General features: G+C 46.7%; 2 protein-coding genes across 4 annotated transcripts in view; both read right to left on the bottom strand.

Moving 5' to 3' along the window:
* AGBL4 (AGBL carboxypeptidase 4) overlaps window positions 1–17,083 on the bottom strand; it is a 1,125,681-nt gene that overhangs the window by 175,225 nt on the left and 933,373 nt on the right. The gene's annotated exons all lie outside the window — the stretch shown is intronic.
* Window positions 14,566–17,083, bottom strand: part of BEND5 (BEN domain containing 5) — a 44,605-nt gene continuing 42,087 nt past the window's right edge. For all 3 annotated transcript variants that reach the window (XM_040978581.1, XM_040978583.1, XM_040978582.1), the window contains one exon: window positions 14,566–14,736. In XM_040978581.1, coding sequence (XP_040834515.1) covers window positions 14,579–14,736 — 158 coding nt within the window. In that variant the 3' untranslated portion in view covers window positions 14,566–14,578. The remainder of the gene's footprint in view (window positions 14,737–17,083) is intronic.

Here is a 17,083-nt window from a genome sequence, read left to right as displayed (position 1 = left end):
GGCCTCTGCACCCACATGGGAGACCCTGAGGAGACTCCTGGCTCCTGGTTTTGGATCTGCTCAGCTCCGGCCATTGTGGCCATTTTGGGGAGTGAGCCACTGGATGGGAGATCACTTTTTTTCTTTCTCTCTGTAAATCCGCCTATCAAATAAAAATAAACAGAGACCTTTCTAAAATTTTTCTTTTAACATCACAATGGAGTCACCCATGCTGAAGCTCCTGTCACCAATCAGAAACTAAGTTGGTCTTTGACCTTCTGACAAGCTAGGGCAGAGCAGCCAGGCTTCTCAGAGACTGGTTCCAGCCTGCATGACACTGACTTCCTCTCTGCAGAATCCTGAGATTCTGCTTATTTATAGAATAAATAATAAGTAATTAAAATAAATGTATATAAATGTCTATAAAATATATAATGAAATTATAACATGTATTGTATATTGTATGATTATATATTATGAAATTATAATAGATCATAAAATATATAATATATAAATAAATGTATATTAAAATAATCAGCTTATTTTACTTATTTTTTAAAAGCTTTTTACTTTATTTTTTATTGGAAAGGCAGAGAGGAGATACAAAGAGAAAGATCTTCTGCCCACTGGTTTACTCCCCAAGTGGCCACAATGGCCAGAACTGAGCTGTTCTGAAACCTGGAGCCAGGAGCTTCCTTTGGGTCTCCCACAATGGTGCAGGGTCCCAACACTTTGGGTCATCCTTCACTGCTTGCCCAGGCCATAAGCAGGGAGCTGGATGGAAAGTGGAGCAGCCAGGACATGAACCAGCGCCCACATGGGATTCCAGCGCATGGCAGGCAAGGATTTAGCCAATAGGCTCTCATACCAGGCCCAAATAGAGACCTTTTTTTAAAAAAATACCACCTGCTTTATAAAGCACTTATGTATGCTAAGTGAGAACAGTGAGCTACAAAAGAGAATGCCATATTTGTACCTTGTGGATGTGTTTGCAACCTGTGCACAACGCATCTACACATTGAATAGAAACAGGAAAACAGAGACGTGCTAATCTAGCAGTTGGCTAAGTGGTACTAGATTTTTTTTTTAAACGTGCGATTTCTCACCCCAGATATTTTTGCATCAATCACCTTTTCAGATTACAAAACAACAGCAATCATTGGCTTCAGTGAGCACTAACTCTGCCATGCATTCTTTTAAGAGCTTTGCAAAATTAACCAGTTCACTCTTTGCAACAACTCCACTAAATAAGTCCTGTGGCACAGAGACCCATTTTATAGACAGGAAACCAGAGGCACTTGAGAGACTCATTATCCCAAGTCAGCATGAACCCAAGGCAGTGAAGCCAACACTGGAACCCCCAGGAGCAGTGACTAACTAAAGAGGCTGCACTTAGCTCCTCTCCACTTTGCCTCTGTGAAGCAGCAGGTGCAACCATGAAGGACAGTGAGACACCAGGCAGGACCCAAGTTGTGGCATCATCTGTGTGTGCAGGAGTCAGGGGAGTGGCAGGCAGGGAGGAGCCCCAAGCTCCGAGTTTCTCCGGGGAAGACTTCAGCCCACGGTTGGCCATGTCATCAAGGGCATGTTCATCAGGCGAAATAGGCTTTCCAGGCTGAGGATGTTCCATAATGAAGACTTAGGATGGTGTCTATTGAGGGTTATGCAAGGAAAACACCTGAGCCAGAGGGATGGTATGGTGTGTCAGGGGAGGAAGGTGGCCTTGGGAAAGAAATCTAACATGTCATGAGACTCCAGATGCCAATTCCAGCTCAAATTCTAATCCAGCAAGCTGAGAGACTGGACCGGGCTCCAGGATGGCAGGCAGATGTGGAAGATGTTACCACACGGGAGAGGCTGGTCACATTGGGTCACCCATAGAGTCCCTGCACATCCTTTAAGGTCCAGCACGAATCGTCTCCTCTGGGAAAGTTTCAGCTATGAACTGAAGGACGGGGAAAGGACGAGGCTGCTCCAGGTTGGTGCTGTGGAAGTCCATGATGGCCTGATGACTGCTCTATGAGGGCAGGGAAGAGGAGGGGTGTGTGTCTTTCTGCTTCCTGGCTCTGCACGTGGGAGTCCGTCCGTGCATGCTCTGTCAGCCTCTCCCAGAAGCCACACTGATGAGACAGTCCACCTGGTGAGGCCGTCCTCCTAGGCCTGTGGCCCTCTAAGCTGTAGGCTGGGAGACTCCTTACTTCCCAAGGAGCTCCTCTTTGGCTTTTTAGGGAACGGATCAAAGCCCTAACAGGGCAGCCTTCGGCCAGGTGCCCCCAGCTCTCCTCTTTGGGATGTGCTCTGCCACCGTCACCTGGCATTCTGTGGGTCTGTTTGTCTCACCACTCTGCCTTCCTGGAGGTCATCTAGGACCTGACCATGGTGATCCACCTCTGGGACCCAGGTCCCTGCTCAGACCTGGCCTGCAGCTGCCTTCTACACGAGGGTGAGAGTCTGGGCTTTACCTTGAAGAGGCTGGGGGTGACATCGGTGCAGGCTGGGGGTGGTCAGTTCTGGGATGCTCTGCTGTCGCCTTACTTTGCTCTGAGGCCTAGCAGTTGCAGTCCAGCTCAAGGCCTGCCTTGCTCCTGGAAAGAAGTTCATTTACTTCCAACACTTTTGCAGCACGCTTCACCTGGCATCAGCTCCCTGTAAAAGCCTGCTGTTCTCCATGCCACAGAGCCAAGTTGAGCATGGACCACGGGCTGGGCACTGTGTTAATCGCACTCCTATTCATTGCTCCCTCTAACCCTCAAAACTGCCCTTTCTCTAGCCTGCTGCCCTCCCTGTTGGCACCCCTTCATCTTCAAGGGTTGGGACTCTTAGCACCTTATATACCCCCCTTTATGGATAGATGAGTATCTCTACTCCTGGAGGTTGCTGGGACTCACTACCTCCATCCTGAACATGATAATATGCAGCACCACATGCCTGGCCCGACACAGTGGTTAGCACTCTGCATGAATCACCTCCTTCACCCCCATGGCGTGTTCTCAGAGGGCTAAGGGCCTTGCTCAGGATCTGACCTGGCACCTCCAGGACACCTGGGAGCTGTTGGCATCACCGGGATGATCATGTCTGGCCTGATGGAGGTAAGTGAGACAGAAGTATGCCAAGCACGTCCCAGGGACGGCGCTCAGACGAGCCTGGCCAGGACTCGTGTTTAATAAAAGATTAATGAAATTGTCAAATTGACCTTGTCAATGTCTGCTCAATCCAATTACGTGGCTGTGGCCCCTGTGAATGGGGTTAAAGCAGGAGTGCACACAAGAGACATCAAAACAGCAGCCTCAAGGGAGGCAGCGGCCTCTGAGGAAACCCTGCGGGAAAGTCAGTCTGGTGCCAACTCCAGGCAGGTCCGCGGCTGCAGGAGAAGCTGTCGCCTAGCCTCTGCCGTCCACCAGAGGGCGCTGGCACCCTCAGAGGCCCACGCCCTGCCAGGCTCTGTGCTGGGCCAGGAATTCAGAACTAGCAGGACACAATCCTTGACCTTGAAGAACCGTTGGTCACAGAAGCGAACGGAATAAGCCATGTACCCATGGACATGGCAACTCAAGAAGGCACCACGTACTGGATCAACCTGGGCCTAGGATTTTCCTGGGAAGGGTGGTTTCTACCTTGAGAAGTGGGCAGGGAGCTGAGCCCAAACCAAGAGGGGAAGAGTGTGAGGAGGCAGTCATCCTCCGAAGCAGGTGCACCAGGAAGGCTGGCTGTGTGTGCATTCATTCAAGGCAGTTGGGCTGGGCTGGCAGAGGGGAGCACAGAGCAGCTCCTGCGCTCAGAGAGCAGAGTGCCTGACACGCCACAGGACAAGGGGCACGGAGAGTCCTGGGAGAGTGGCATTTCCAGGAGCAGGCCCGGCCAGCCTTTGTAATGGGCAGCCCAGCACTCTCTGGAAAGCGTGCACAGGGGCTGGATCAAGTGGGCATACTGATCGCCTCCACACTGCCCCTCCACACTGCCTCGCCTCCAGCTGCTCCCTTTGCTTCTACTGCCTCGCCGCATGTGCCTACCCGGCCTGGTTCTCACCTGAGCCTCTGGAGACTCAGGGAGAACCGGCCTTGTGCGCTTTCATGCCTGTGGCTCATGTATGGTTTCGATTCTGGCCAAGGCACACTGTGATGTGCCAGTGCTCCATCTCCACCAATGCCCTCATTCATCCCTTCACTTTCTAAACAAAGATTGCTGCCAGGCCCATGCTGCATGTCAGGACACACCCATGGCCTCCCTGCCCCAGGCTCCAGGAGGTGTCTGTGCCACCTCATTGTTCCGGTGCCAGCTCGGCACCTGGCCCAGAAGGGCTTTGGGTGAGAGTCTTTGCTGAGTGAATAAACACTGGAGATCATTTTATTGAAATACTTCAGAGTGAATCTGGAGACAGGCATTCCTCCACTCAAGTGTAATTTAATAACCACAAATGCCTTTAACACAGTGGGGAGAAGAGAGAAGAAAGGTGTGTGTTTCCCTTATTGCTGCTGTTAAAATAAACGGCGTTTTTTAATAAAATGTCCCCATGTAGCATATAGAATGTGGCCACATGATGAAATAAATAAATATCTGGTGAAATTATGCATTACAAAGAAGCCTTTTTCTGGTCTTTTGGTTATTAAATTTAATCACTTCTGAGCTGTGCCCCTACTCTTTTTCCTAGAGGCAGGTACGCTTTTGATTAAAATGTGGGCCCCAGAGCACTTTTGCAGAGGAAGCTAAGCTGCATCCCCGGAGGAGCAGCAGTGGAGCCAGCCAGTGGGATGGCAGGGGCCAAGGCAGCAGCTACCATTTGCCTTGCATTGATGGACGTGTTTGTCCCCAGACAGTGCGCATAGCAGACATGGGGCGTATGGAAATCTTGCAATTAAGGCAAAGACTAATTAGAGACTACATAAGCAAAATACAAAGGAGCTTCTGGTGGCAGCCACTCCGGTGGGCTCTGGAACATGACTGTCCTTCAGCCCGGCCTCAGCACTCATCAACTGCTTGGCAAGGAGGGACATGCGTCCTGCGGTCACACGCTTCCTCAGGGGCCAGTTTTGCCTTTTGCTTCGTGGAGACATCTTGGTCAGTGATTCTTGGAATCCTTAACAGACTTAAATTCTGCTCTGCTCATTATCATCCTCCGGCACTGTCGTCCTCATCTTCACAGGGAAGTGACAGTGCTCATCTCCCATGGACCACAGGAGGGTCAAGTTCAGGGCCATGGAGAGGACTCCATCCCTCCTCCCTCCGTCCTGCCCGCTCTGGTAGGAAAGCTTGGCCCAGGAGTGTAGCTTGCCTAGGAACCAGAGCTCACCGTCATACACTTTCTGCCCATAGGGCCCAAGAAAAAAGCTGCTTCTTGATTCTTGTCTCCTAAGTACCAGACTGTAGGAGCCACTGTGCATAGTGTAGGAACCTGGGAGAAGCTGCTTGTCGCTCATAGGTTCCAGCATTCCTCAGGAGTTGGACAGCAGGACCGGTCAAGGGAGTAAGCAGGCCAGGGCAATTCTCATCAGCTCTGGTTTTTGCTCAGTGCCAGCAATGTTTCCCCAGCTCAGTCTGGGATCAAGAGGGAAGTTAGGCACCTGTCCCTGTGGAAATCACTCTTGTCAGGCAGGGCCGCGGAGGGAAGACAGAAATGTGCAGCAGCACTTCCCACACCTACAAAGTGCCTTGGACTTCCCCGAGCTGAGTCCCCGTGGAGGCCATGTGAGATGGCCACTGCCACACCACTGGGAAGATGCATCTGCAAGGACTGGTGGGAATCCCTGACCTAAACACTACTGCCCTCCAAGGCACAACCCCCTGAGATCCCTGTGCTTCCTGTAGAAGAACCCTTTTTCTTCTTTCCCGCATGCCAGCCCTGACAAGGACTATCCCCAAATTGGCATCTGGTCTTCATGTCCAAGTTTTCTCATGGCTATCTACATCCACAACATACTATATGTTCTGCACAAATAGTTTTCCTATATGTGGGACTGGTGTTGGGACCCACTGGGCCATATTGCCACCGGGATGTAGCTATTCTTGATAGGAGGGCTTTTTTGAGTCCTGGCTGCTCTACGTCCCACCCAGCTCCCTGCTAATTTGCCTGAGAAGACTGACAGAGGTGACCAGATGACGTTGCTGGCCACTGTCTCCAGCATGTTCAGTCTGGCCCATTCCTGACCATTGTAAACAGTGAGTGGATAGAAGATATTCATTTTCTCTCTCTTCTTTCTGCATAAGGCTTCCAAATAAATAAATCTTTAAAAAGATGTTACCTATTTAGTCTCAAACTCCATATTTCACTCCATCGTTGCTGTTTAAATTCTACATTATGACTTCGAGGTTTATTTATGCTGACAAATACAGCTATGGCTATTTCACTGCTTGATATTTGACTGTATGAACACAATTTGTGTGTGTGTGTGTGTGAATGCATTGTGGATATATGTGTAAACACATGTGTATACAGCTAAGCACAATTAACCTGTTGTCAAATGTTGGCTTCTGTCTTTGCATCAGCCTCTGTTACTTAACAAAGGCAGGCTAACATCCATCCAGGGCAGGAAGAAAACTCTCTGACTGTGTCCCGCAGCACAGGGTCTGGCACTCAGCTGACTGTCCATCAGTGTTGATTATTAAAAAACTAGACTACAATAAAAAGAACAGTGCATTTGGTCTCAGAAGGACTTGGATTTGAATCTAAACTCTCCCACTAACTGTGTGCTTGTGTTCTCTCAGAAAAAAAAAAAAAGAAAGAAAGGAAAAAAAAGGAAAACAAGGGAAGCCATCCCATCTTCCAGTCTGGCCTTGGCTCTGTTCCATGGTGCTCCTGGCTAGCAACACTGGGCCTCTTAGTAGACTCTACTTGACCTTGAACCAGGCTCCCTGGAAGGTAGGTCCACTGTGGAGGGAGGTCCTCCTCCTCCCAACCCCTAGCCCTCCTGGAGGACTGCAACAGGCTGGGCTACACAGGGTTAAATCTCTTCCTCTTCAAGATTAGCTCCAATGAGGCTTTCTGCTTAAATGGCCTATAACTGTCTCCCGAGGCTCAGAAAAGTGTACAAGTCAGCAAAATGAAAATAATTTAAAGACCCCTTGGAGAAAAGAATTTTAGCTTCCCTCCTTTCACCAGCTGTGATGGCCTCTCATTTGAGGCTCTAATTTTTCACTTCTCAGGCCTTCCTACCACTCAAGGGAAAGAACAGATCAGGGGCAGGTGGGAGGGAGGGAGGGAGGGAGGCAATGGTATGGAACTGCGGGAATCCACCTCCTTAACCAAAGATGAAGACAGTACTGGGAAACAAGACTGGAGAGGTGGGTGGGACCCAGATCATGCAGGGCTTTTTGTTCCAGACTAAGACATTGGACTTGACAGTCAAACAGGGACTGCAGTCTGGGACTTGGTGCCTTAGAGAGACCATGCTGCACCCAGTGCAATAGCTCAGTGGCTAAATTCCTGTCTTGCACCCACCAGGATGCCATATAGGCAATTTGTGCCCAGGCTGCTCCACTCAGCTCCCTTCTTATGGCCTGGGAAAGCAGTAGAGGCGGCCCGAAGCCTTGGGACCATGCATCTGCATGGGAGACCTGATGGACGCTCCTGGCTTCAGATGGGCTCAGCTCTGGTTGTTGTGGCCCATTAGGGAGTAAATCAACAGATGGACGATCTTTCTCTCTGTCTCTGCTTCTCTCTGTAAATCTGCCATTCCAATAAATCTTAAAAAGAAAAAAAAAAACTGTGCTGGTATCATGGTGAGTGGAAGGGGAGCTAAGGAGATGACTGAAATAACTCAGGTAAGAGATGAATAGGGTGTTGAGGGTACTGCCAAGTAGGAACCAGACTGGGCACGCGATGGCTGAGATGGGGACAACCTAGGACAGCCATGTCCATGCAGCCCCTAGGCTCTGCATCTGCTCTGGCATGCCTTTGCCACGTATTTATTCAGCAGTTTTTAGATGGGTATCTACAATTTGTCATGCTCTGGAAATACAACAAGGAATGAAACTGAAAGAAAAGGTTTACATGGTTGGTGAAAATCATTATGGTTCCATTTGTGACTTATTCAGATAATTCAGATGAGCACAGAAAGAGAACATTGACAACTTGACAATTGCAGCTCTCCTTTGTGTGGAGTGGGTAGGTATCGGTGGAGAGAGAGAAAGCAGTGATCTGGTCCCCATCTCTTTGTCATGTTTTAGACACACAGATAATTGGCATAGAAAAAGAATGAAATAGGAATGTCTTGCTCTTGATTCCTGGGACTTCTAAATTTACTTGAGATGAAGTACTCTTTCTTCCACAAACTCACTTGATCCACCACAGTCCTTGAGAAGCAGGAAGAACCCAGGGTGGCCACGCCATTAAACACGTGGGAAGATGGGTTCCAAAGTGCTGGGGCTCACTTTGACGTGACATGGCATTGCATGGCTAAGTTGTCTTCCAACCTCAGGCACTTGGCCTTGCTTCCTGCCCGTTTATTCACAGTTCCTGCTGGCCATGTATGTTGATTTGAAACCACCAAGATGCAATTATATGCCACTTGTTATGCTGACAATATGAGAGAGTGGAATTGCTTAGAGCTGTAATTCTCACATCCTAGACCCTGAACCAGCAGTGTCAGCATCATCTGAAAGTTTGTTTAAAACACACCTTTGTGATCTCTGTGCACCTTCTTGTGTGGTAAAAGAATACAGCACTCAGAGCCGCATTGGATCTGACCAGAACAGCAGTGCCTGGTAGAGCGCTGCACACAGGCTAGGTGACTGGATGGAGGGATGGACAGAGGACAGAGCATTTCACGGCCCTCCACATCCTTCCTGATCAGCTCAAATGTCAAATCCCAGAGCCCTCCCCTGTCCATGACTGCTGGGAGAGTCCTAGCTGCTGAAAGCATCCAGCTCTGCAAAAGCTAGTTAGGGACACTAAGAGAGCGTTTCCTACTCAAAGAACACAGGCTTTTGTCTGTGCTTAAATATCACTATTATTACCAATAGCTTGGACAAAATAGGAACAATCACATCTGTATAGTGTAAAACCTGGAGGAAGGCTGTAACATAGAATGAAATTCCAACCCCTCAAACACCCAAATGTGTACTTAGGAAAAAGCTAAAAAAGTCCATGTGGATCAGAAGCAGTTTCACCAAACTTTAAAAAAGTTCCAGATAGTGATAAAGCTATGAGGAAATACCAGGCGTATCCAGTGTGCTGGATGTGTTTAATGGTTTGGGCAGCAACATAGCAACACATGGAAAGGGCTGGAAAAGCAGTGTTGCCCTTTTAACCCACATCATACACTCCTGAGAATTTATTCCAAAAAGAAACAGAAAGCACCATAAGGAACACATCCATAAACAATAGCAGCATAATCCTTAAAGGTGGGAAACAAGAGACACAAATATAAAACTAAGAGCTAAGAAGTGAATCACAGCTGGGGCTGGGAAGGGGATTACACTGATAGGACACTCAGGCTGCAGAGGTGGAAACTGAAGGAGGAGAGACACCGATCAGGACTGTCATGAGCAAAGGTATGGCCAGCAGACGTACAGGAGGGACACTCAGCAGTGGACATGGACTCAGGCTTGGCTCTCAGGCCTGTGACTGCTTTTTCCTTTCAGGTTTTGGTTTTGGTTAAAATATCTCTTGTGATTTAGACAAACATGAAAATGATCTCAACCAGTTGGAATGCTGGTCTGCAATCAATAAGATGAAATGGGACAGGGATGGATGCAAAGTCTTGTAACTTATTTAAGAAGTGAATTATAGACACACAGCTGAGAGAAAGAGCAAGTTTTAAAAACAAACTGTTCAGATGAGAGGGGGGAAAAAGGGAAAGAAAAAGATCTTCCATCTACTGGAGGCCAGGATTGTAGGTCAGACACAGTGGCTGGCCGTGTGGATTACCATAACCACTACAAGGTGACATTTCTGGGAGATCTGAACACAGAGCTCTCTAAAGCCAGTCTCCATGCCCTCTGCCACACAGCTTCCCTCTCTAGGAGTGGTGGCACAGCATTTGAGCTACTTAGCTGGGCAGCAGTGGTAGCCAGCCTCAGCTCCACCAATGGCTCGGAAGAGAAGGGCTCTGTGTGGCTTTGAGTTGGAGGAATGTGAGCAACTTTAGAAGTTACAGAGGTAGTACTTAGGCTCGGCACAAGAACACAGTAGTGACAGCAAGAACTGATTGGGAGGAGCGGTGGTGTCTGGAGGTACACACAGACTTGTCCTGGAAGGGACCTGCTTCCAGTGGGAGGAACAGAGAGGAGAAGCCTGAAGCACACTGTGAGTCTTAGAGTCCGCGGGCCTACAGAGCCGCCTGGCGGGAACCCATCAGTGCTTTCCAGAGAATATCTGTTGGTGTCTCTGTTTATAGACACAAGAACAAAATGTACAGGCTTGAGGTCAACACACTGACCCAGGAGAAAATAAAATACAGAAATGCTTACAGGTTTTATAGAAGTTTTTCTTTTCTGTAAAGAAGAAACGAATGCCTGAGGGACGTGCAGCTGATAATAGAGAAAATTTAATTTTGTGCCTGTTAAGTTGGCAGAATAATGGAGCGAAATAGCCACACACAGCATAAGTGAAAAGAGTGGTAAACATGTCATTCCTGCTGGGTGAAGTAGCCCACCTTAAGCAAATGACAGAAACCAGGATGGGGACAAGCAATGAGACATGGAAGTCTCCATCTGGTTTTCACTGGTCAGCAATGGCAAATGAGCCACCTGGGTGGGTGGGGACCAGGGACAGGGTAGCAGAGACCAGGGACAGGAGGGGTGGGAGCAGGGATGGGGGAGTGGGGAGCAGGGATGGGGGAGTGGGGAGCAGGGACAGGAGGGGTGGGGAGCAGGGACAGGAGGGGTGGGGAGCAGGGAGTGGGGAGCAGGGACAGGAGGGGTGGGGAGCAGGGACTGGGGAGTGGGGAGCAGGGACAGGGTAGCAGAGACCAGGGACAGGAGGGGTGGGAGCAGGGACGGGGGTGGGGAGCAGGGATGGGGATAAGCACAAGGTTTCTAGAAAGGCAAATAACACATGCGCACATCAGCAGGGAGAGGACAGGAATCCCTGCCAGCTCTGGGGCCTTCTGCCACTCTCATGAGAAACTCTAGTTACATCTTTGGTTCCTTTCACAATCCTTTAAGTAGATGAAGGAGCTGCCTGCCATGCCGGCACCCCGTAGGGAGTCCTGGGTGCTCCCCCTCCGATTAAACTCCCTGCTTAAGCACCTGGGAAAGTACTGGAGGATTACCCAGGTTATTGGACACCTAAACCCTCATAGGAGTCCCAGGGTGAGCTCCTTGTTCCTGGCTTCCGACTGGCCCAGTTCTGGCCACTGCAATCATTTGGGGACTGAAACAGTGGATGGAAGATATCACTCTCTTCTTGGCTCTCTCTACAGCTCTGTCTTTCAAAGAATATCTTTAAAAAAGAAGTGGAGCAGCCAGGACATGAACCAGTACCCATATGGGATGCTGGCACTTGCAGGCAGAGGATTAGCCAACTGAGCCATTGTTTCAGTCCCCAATTGTATCTTTTTGAAACCTAGAATATATTCTGATTTCTTCACTAAAGTAGATATAACTAGTTCTACTAAATTGGCATTTTTGAAGAGTGGTATTTGTTAAAGTAAATATTCCTAATTTTGTCCCAAAGCTACTGGGTCAGACGCTGCAAGCCAAAGCCCAGGAATCTGTATTTTAAGCACTTCAGCATATTTTCCATTTGGGCAAGTTTGGCAAGCACATCCTGCCACACAGGATATAATTTTGTACATGTTCTTGGCTGTGACAAAAATGAAATTATAAACAAGTCAGATGTCCTTCAAAACAGGAATAGATAAAGAAACTGGTAAATCTATTCTGTGGAACACTACTGTCATTCAACAGAATGAAATTTTACCATTAGCAACAGAATTGTTCCAACTGGAGGCCATTAAGTTCACTGAAATAAGCCATTCCCCAAAGGACAAATACTATATGTTCTCTCTGATATAAGGCAATGTTCATGCAAAATACAAAACAAATATATATATATATATATATATGCAAACATGTGCATACATATGTTCTCATAAATGAACTATATAATGGAGACTAGCATATTGGAAAGTGAAGATATAGCCTGAATAAAAGGACTCACAATGAAACTGGTAAACATACCTTGACAATATGATACTTGATTTTTTACCATTGCCTATCATTATAATGCCATGATACACTTAAACAGCAGAATGTTGGATTTGTAATTATTGCTGAAGGACTGTGCTACTGTAATGATGTGGGAGAAATGGTGTGTATATATGGAGTTAATGGGGAAGTAGAGGAGGGAATCCTTATACCTATAAAACTGTATCATGGAGAATCATAACAATAAAAATGCAAAAAATAAATGAACATGGTATTATGGATGCTTATGAATGACAGTATTATTTATAATCTTTTCAAATGGCTTGAATCAGACATATTTTCACTGACTAATTATTTAGGTGCAGTATCCTCAAGCACACTCTGACAGTACACAGCCTCGCAATCCAACTGCTTCATGAAACCTCTGGATTCCTCAGCAGGAGTGGCTCTTACCAGTGCATTTGCCCATCACATTCACTTTGGACTTCATTTCGGCTTTATACATTAAGAATGGCATCTAATACCTGCACAGATCTTCATGAACAACAAGGTCTTTCCCAGATATTATCTGCATTACTCTCCACAACAACCCCCTGTTAGGGATCATTATGTCCACGTTAGAAAAAGCAAGATTCCAAGAAGTCACTGACCTTCCTGGACCTGTCAAGCCAGGACTTGCACCCAAATCCTAGTCTTGTGTCTCTCACACAGGCACCAGACATCACAATACAGTTTCACAGTTAATTATGCCATTTTCCTTGTGGATATTTCCACATCTATTTCCCCTTGAACCTAAAGGCTCCCCTAAAGCAGCTGTTTCTTTTGAAGGCGAGTGTACACGCCCTGTCTGTCCAGATGAGCTCAAGAACGACGCACACCCTTCTACACTTTCTCAAGCATTCCACACTATTCAACCTCACACCATTAAAGCACATCTGAACAAGAGTTTACTGGACACCTTCCAAGTGTCAAGAACTTTATTTACCCAGGGAAATGAAGGAACTCAAATACAACACTTAGAAAAGTCCTGGTACATAGTCTGTTCCTATTCCTTCATTATTTTCCTTGTTGCATGCGTGGCTCAGGACTCTGAGAAGTTAAACTATTGGCCCAAGATTACACTGGCAGTCTGTGGGCAGCTAGGATAATTCCCTAACAGAAAGTTCCCATATACAAACTTCTTAGTGAGCACATACAACTCACATAACAGATTATTGTATGAAATAAGAGTTATTTTATTTGTTTCACCTTTAAGTTATTTTATCTCACAGTGTTAGTCACCTCTTCTACCTATTATGATAACCTGAAGTTTTCACCACAGATCACCATGCACAATGCATAATCAGTTGGGAAAGCCAGAGGCCAAAGTATCCAGCCAAATAACTGAAGCCAATAACCAGAAGTGAATAAAAATGACCAACATTTATTGAACACTATATATATATATATATGCTAAAGGAATATATAACACTATATATATAGGCTATAGGAATTATATATATTTATATATATATATAAATATATATCTGCAAGTTAGACATTATTTCCTTTTATAGAATAGAAAATGGATAGTCAGAGAGATTAAGCTAAGATCCAAGCAAGCAGGGTAGCCAGTCCTGGAACCTAGATGTGTTGGCCCAAAGCCCAACATATCATGTTTACCTCACAGGCATTACAAGAAGGAAAATGCACATCGATGGGAAGATCTGCTGTTGTTAGCCAGATGTGTGCCAGGCACCTTGGAGACTCATTAAAGAACTACATAGAAGCTACGAAACCTGAAAGATCGTTTTAGGATACCAGATAGGATGAAAGCCCTGGTACCTGGTAACATGATCCTTACCTCTCAAATGGAACCCTGCCCCCATCTAAGATTATGGTTCCCTTACAGCTCAGATTGAATCAAATGATCAGGGAAGCTGAATTTCAGCTGAATGAGAAAGGTGATTATCAGGAAAAGTGCTTGCTTTGGACACACTATTCAGATCCACAGACAGTAAGCCCCTCCATTGTGGGTCTTCCCTCCTTCAGACTTCATGATGGCACCTCCCCTGAAAAGGAGGGCACCAAAGGCCGCACAATACATGGGTCACCTCTGCCGAATATTTATGTTATAAATAAATGAGGATAATGGTAGTCTACATCAAAGAATTAATGAAGCTTTATTATAGAACAAAATAGAAGAATGGGATCAAAGTCCTGGGATGGTTAAAATATCTGTTCCAGTCCTGCTCAAGTGATTGTTGCTGCAGACACCGCACTCCCCGGGGGAAAGAGCGCCTTCCCCAGGCCCATAATGATGCTGGTGCAGGCTGCCACCTCCGTCTCAGCAGATCCCTCTTCCTTCTTTGGAGTGAGAAGTCCAAGTTTAGATCGAGTCTGTGACCCCAGAATCCTACTAGTTCCCTGTCCGCATACCACTGGGCATTGTGGGATCTGGTCTGGACAGTGCCAAGGCCGCAAGTCACACGCCACACAAGGAAAACACTCAGGCTTTATGAAAAAAATCCAAAGTTTATTGCAAATTGTACTTTGCTTCCCTTCGTTCTTCATTTTTACACGATTTATTGATATCCATGATTTTTTCACAGATGTACTTGTTGACTTTGGAGAGTCTCTGTGCAATTTCAGTTTCGTCCACAGTTTCTTGTGCTATTCTGTCATACAAACACTCTAGACAGGGAAAACAAACAAGAAGACCAAGGATTAATGGCGAATTTGAGAATCAATCTTTCAGGGGAACGTGGACCTCCTGACACCTCAAGTCACATACCTGGCAGAGCTGTGATTTTTCAGTTTGTACCACGAGATGTACTTAGAAAACCACAGATACACACTGTGAACCCACAGGTTAGAAATGATGCCAAAACACCCATGTGCTCACCTTACTTAAAATGGGACTCTTTTGGTCTCAATGAAACCCTCGGATGGCCCTCCCCTCCCTCACCAGTGGAACTACCCTGGAACTTTGCTCTTCATCTCTTCTCATGTCCACACTTAGGTATATTTGTATAAATGACACATGGTGTTTCCTTCCTGTCTTCAGCCTTTCGATAAATATGCCAATATCTCCATATCTTTCTGACTTGCTTTCTGTCAGTCACTGCTACAGCCTAGGGATTCATCTATAAAGAGCAGAGCTGGGGGCCACTGAGGAGCAGTGTTCCATGGCAGGAGTGTACCACACATTTTCAAATGCATTTTATTGTCAGAGAGCACTGGGTTTTGCATTCATGAACACTGTGGCACATTGTAGGAACTTGTTTAGTATCGCACTAGGTGAGGAGCTGCTGAATGTTAAGGTGTGTGCACAGGCCATTTTACTAGGTGAGGCTTAGCAAACTGTTCTTCCAAGGTGGTTGTGCTGACTGGCACTCCTAGCTGCAGCGTATGCAAGTATGGGTTACCCGTATCCGTAGCAGCGCTTGACATTGTCACATTATTAAGATTTTGACAACCTGGTGGGTGTCAAGTACTGCCTCATTGTAAAATTACTAAAGACAGCCACTCTCTCATGCAGTCCACCTACCATGTGCAGTAACGAAGCTAACAATCAGCCCTAGACAGTGGCTTGGCTGGAGTCTAATTTCATGGGCTGATTTCAGAGCCAGGCCTGAGGAATAAAGCTAGTTAGTGTCCCAAATTCCTTAAACTCATAAGCAAGGAAGAGAAGCCATGGATTCTCTTTCCAGGGCTCTTATGAGGCATGTGCGTAAGCATTTTATGAACCTTCAAATTGTAGGGAATGATGCAACTGTCTGGATATACCTAATTAGCTTATATGTGCACAAATATTAACTCCCAGGGCCTCATTCAGTATTTGGCACAATAAAATAAATAAATAAATATGTGTTGACCGAATGAATATTTTTTTCCTGGAAAGCACAAAAACTTGGGACATAAGTGGACTAGGTTTTGGATGAGGTATGCAATCATGGGCATAAGTGTTAACTTCTGAGTCCGGGTCTCCTTACTTTATAAAACAGGTATTTCTATGGAGAATAAGCAAGTCTTGTCCTTACCAAGCCAGCCCAGAGCAGTTAATCTCAGAGAAGCAGCATATCAACACTGGCAGGCATGATGAAGGAAGACTAACTTGTACTAACTCCTCCACTTCTGTGAGAAGACTCAATCTTCTAGAAAGAGCCTGTATATTTGGAGTAGGTTCCAGTGCTGCCCCCCACGTTCTTACATGTGCCTGGGCCGGAAGCCAGCTGGGCTGCAGGTGCGCGAGTGGCAGGCACAGGTGCTGGAAGTGTCCTTCCCCTGGGAACCCCTTCTTCCCGACCAAGGAGGATTTGCCACAGAGACATCTAAAAGCTTTTAACTGTCCTCTACTGCCTTCTGGACACTCCTCAGCCTAACTACGCCTTGTTTCATTCTGTATAGGTCTTTCCAGAAATACTGAGAATGTCAAGAAGGTGGGTGGTTTCACCTCTCCAGCCCCGTTTATGATACGTCCATGTGAGATTTCCCTTCTTTTCCAACCTATATCATGAACCAGTGCCTTGGTTCATTTCTGCCCTGACATCTGGGCACCACCCTTCAGCAGCCTGTATCCTATTCATTCTCCCAGATTCAGCCTTCTTGGAACCTCCCGGATACAGGGTGGAGTCACCTATTTTTTACAGGTCATGTTCCCACAAGCTGCCTGAGGTTTTCTCTCTGCCAAAGCACTGAACATAATGTAACAAAAATGTAAACCACATCATCTCCCAGTGCAGACTGGGACTCTTGGGTTCCCTTCCCAACACTGAGTAAGAAAAGCAAACGCTCACAGGGTCCTTGCTCAAAACTGAATCAATGTGGAAGACAGTTCGAATGAGAAGTTATGAGTTCAAATGTGACTCTAACCCTAGACACTGCACACTCTCTAAGGGGAACCCCTTTGGATCTCATGGTCATTATTTGCAAAAAGAAGATGCCCCCTTAGTCAGGGGTGTGGGGAATTCTGACTCATGGGCCTTTTGTGGTCTGCAAAATTGTTTGCTCTGACCCTGCCAAGGCAATTTCAGTTAGA

This window comes from Ochotona curzoniae, unplaced genomic scaffold, assembly GCF_017591425.1.
Source record: "Ochotona curzoniae isolate NIBS_2020 unplaced genomic scaffold, NIBS_Ocur_1.0 contig_291, whole genome shotgun sequence".
Taxonomy (NCBI): domain Eukaryota; kingdom Metazoa; phylum Chordata; class Mammalia; order Lagomorpha; family Ochotonidae; genus Ochotona; species Ochotona curzoniae.
Note: the sequence above shows the minus strand (reverse complement) of the source record. Positions and strands in the feature narration are given on the sequence as shown.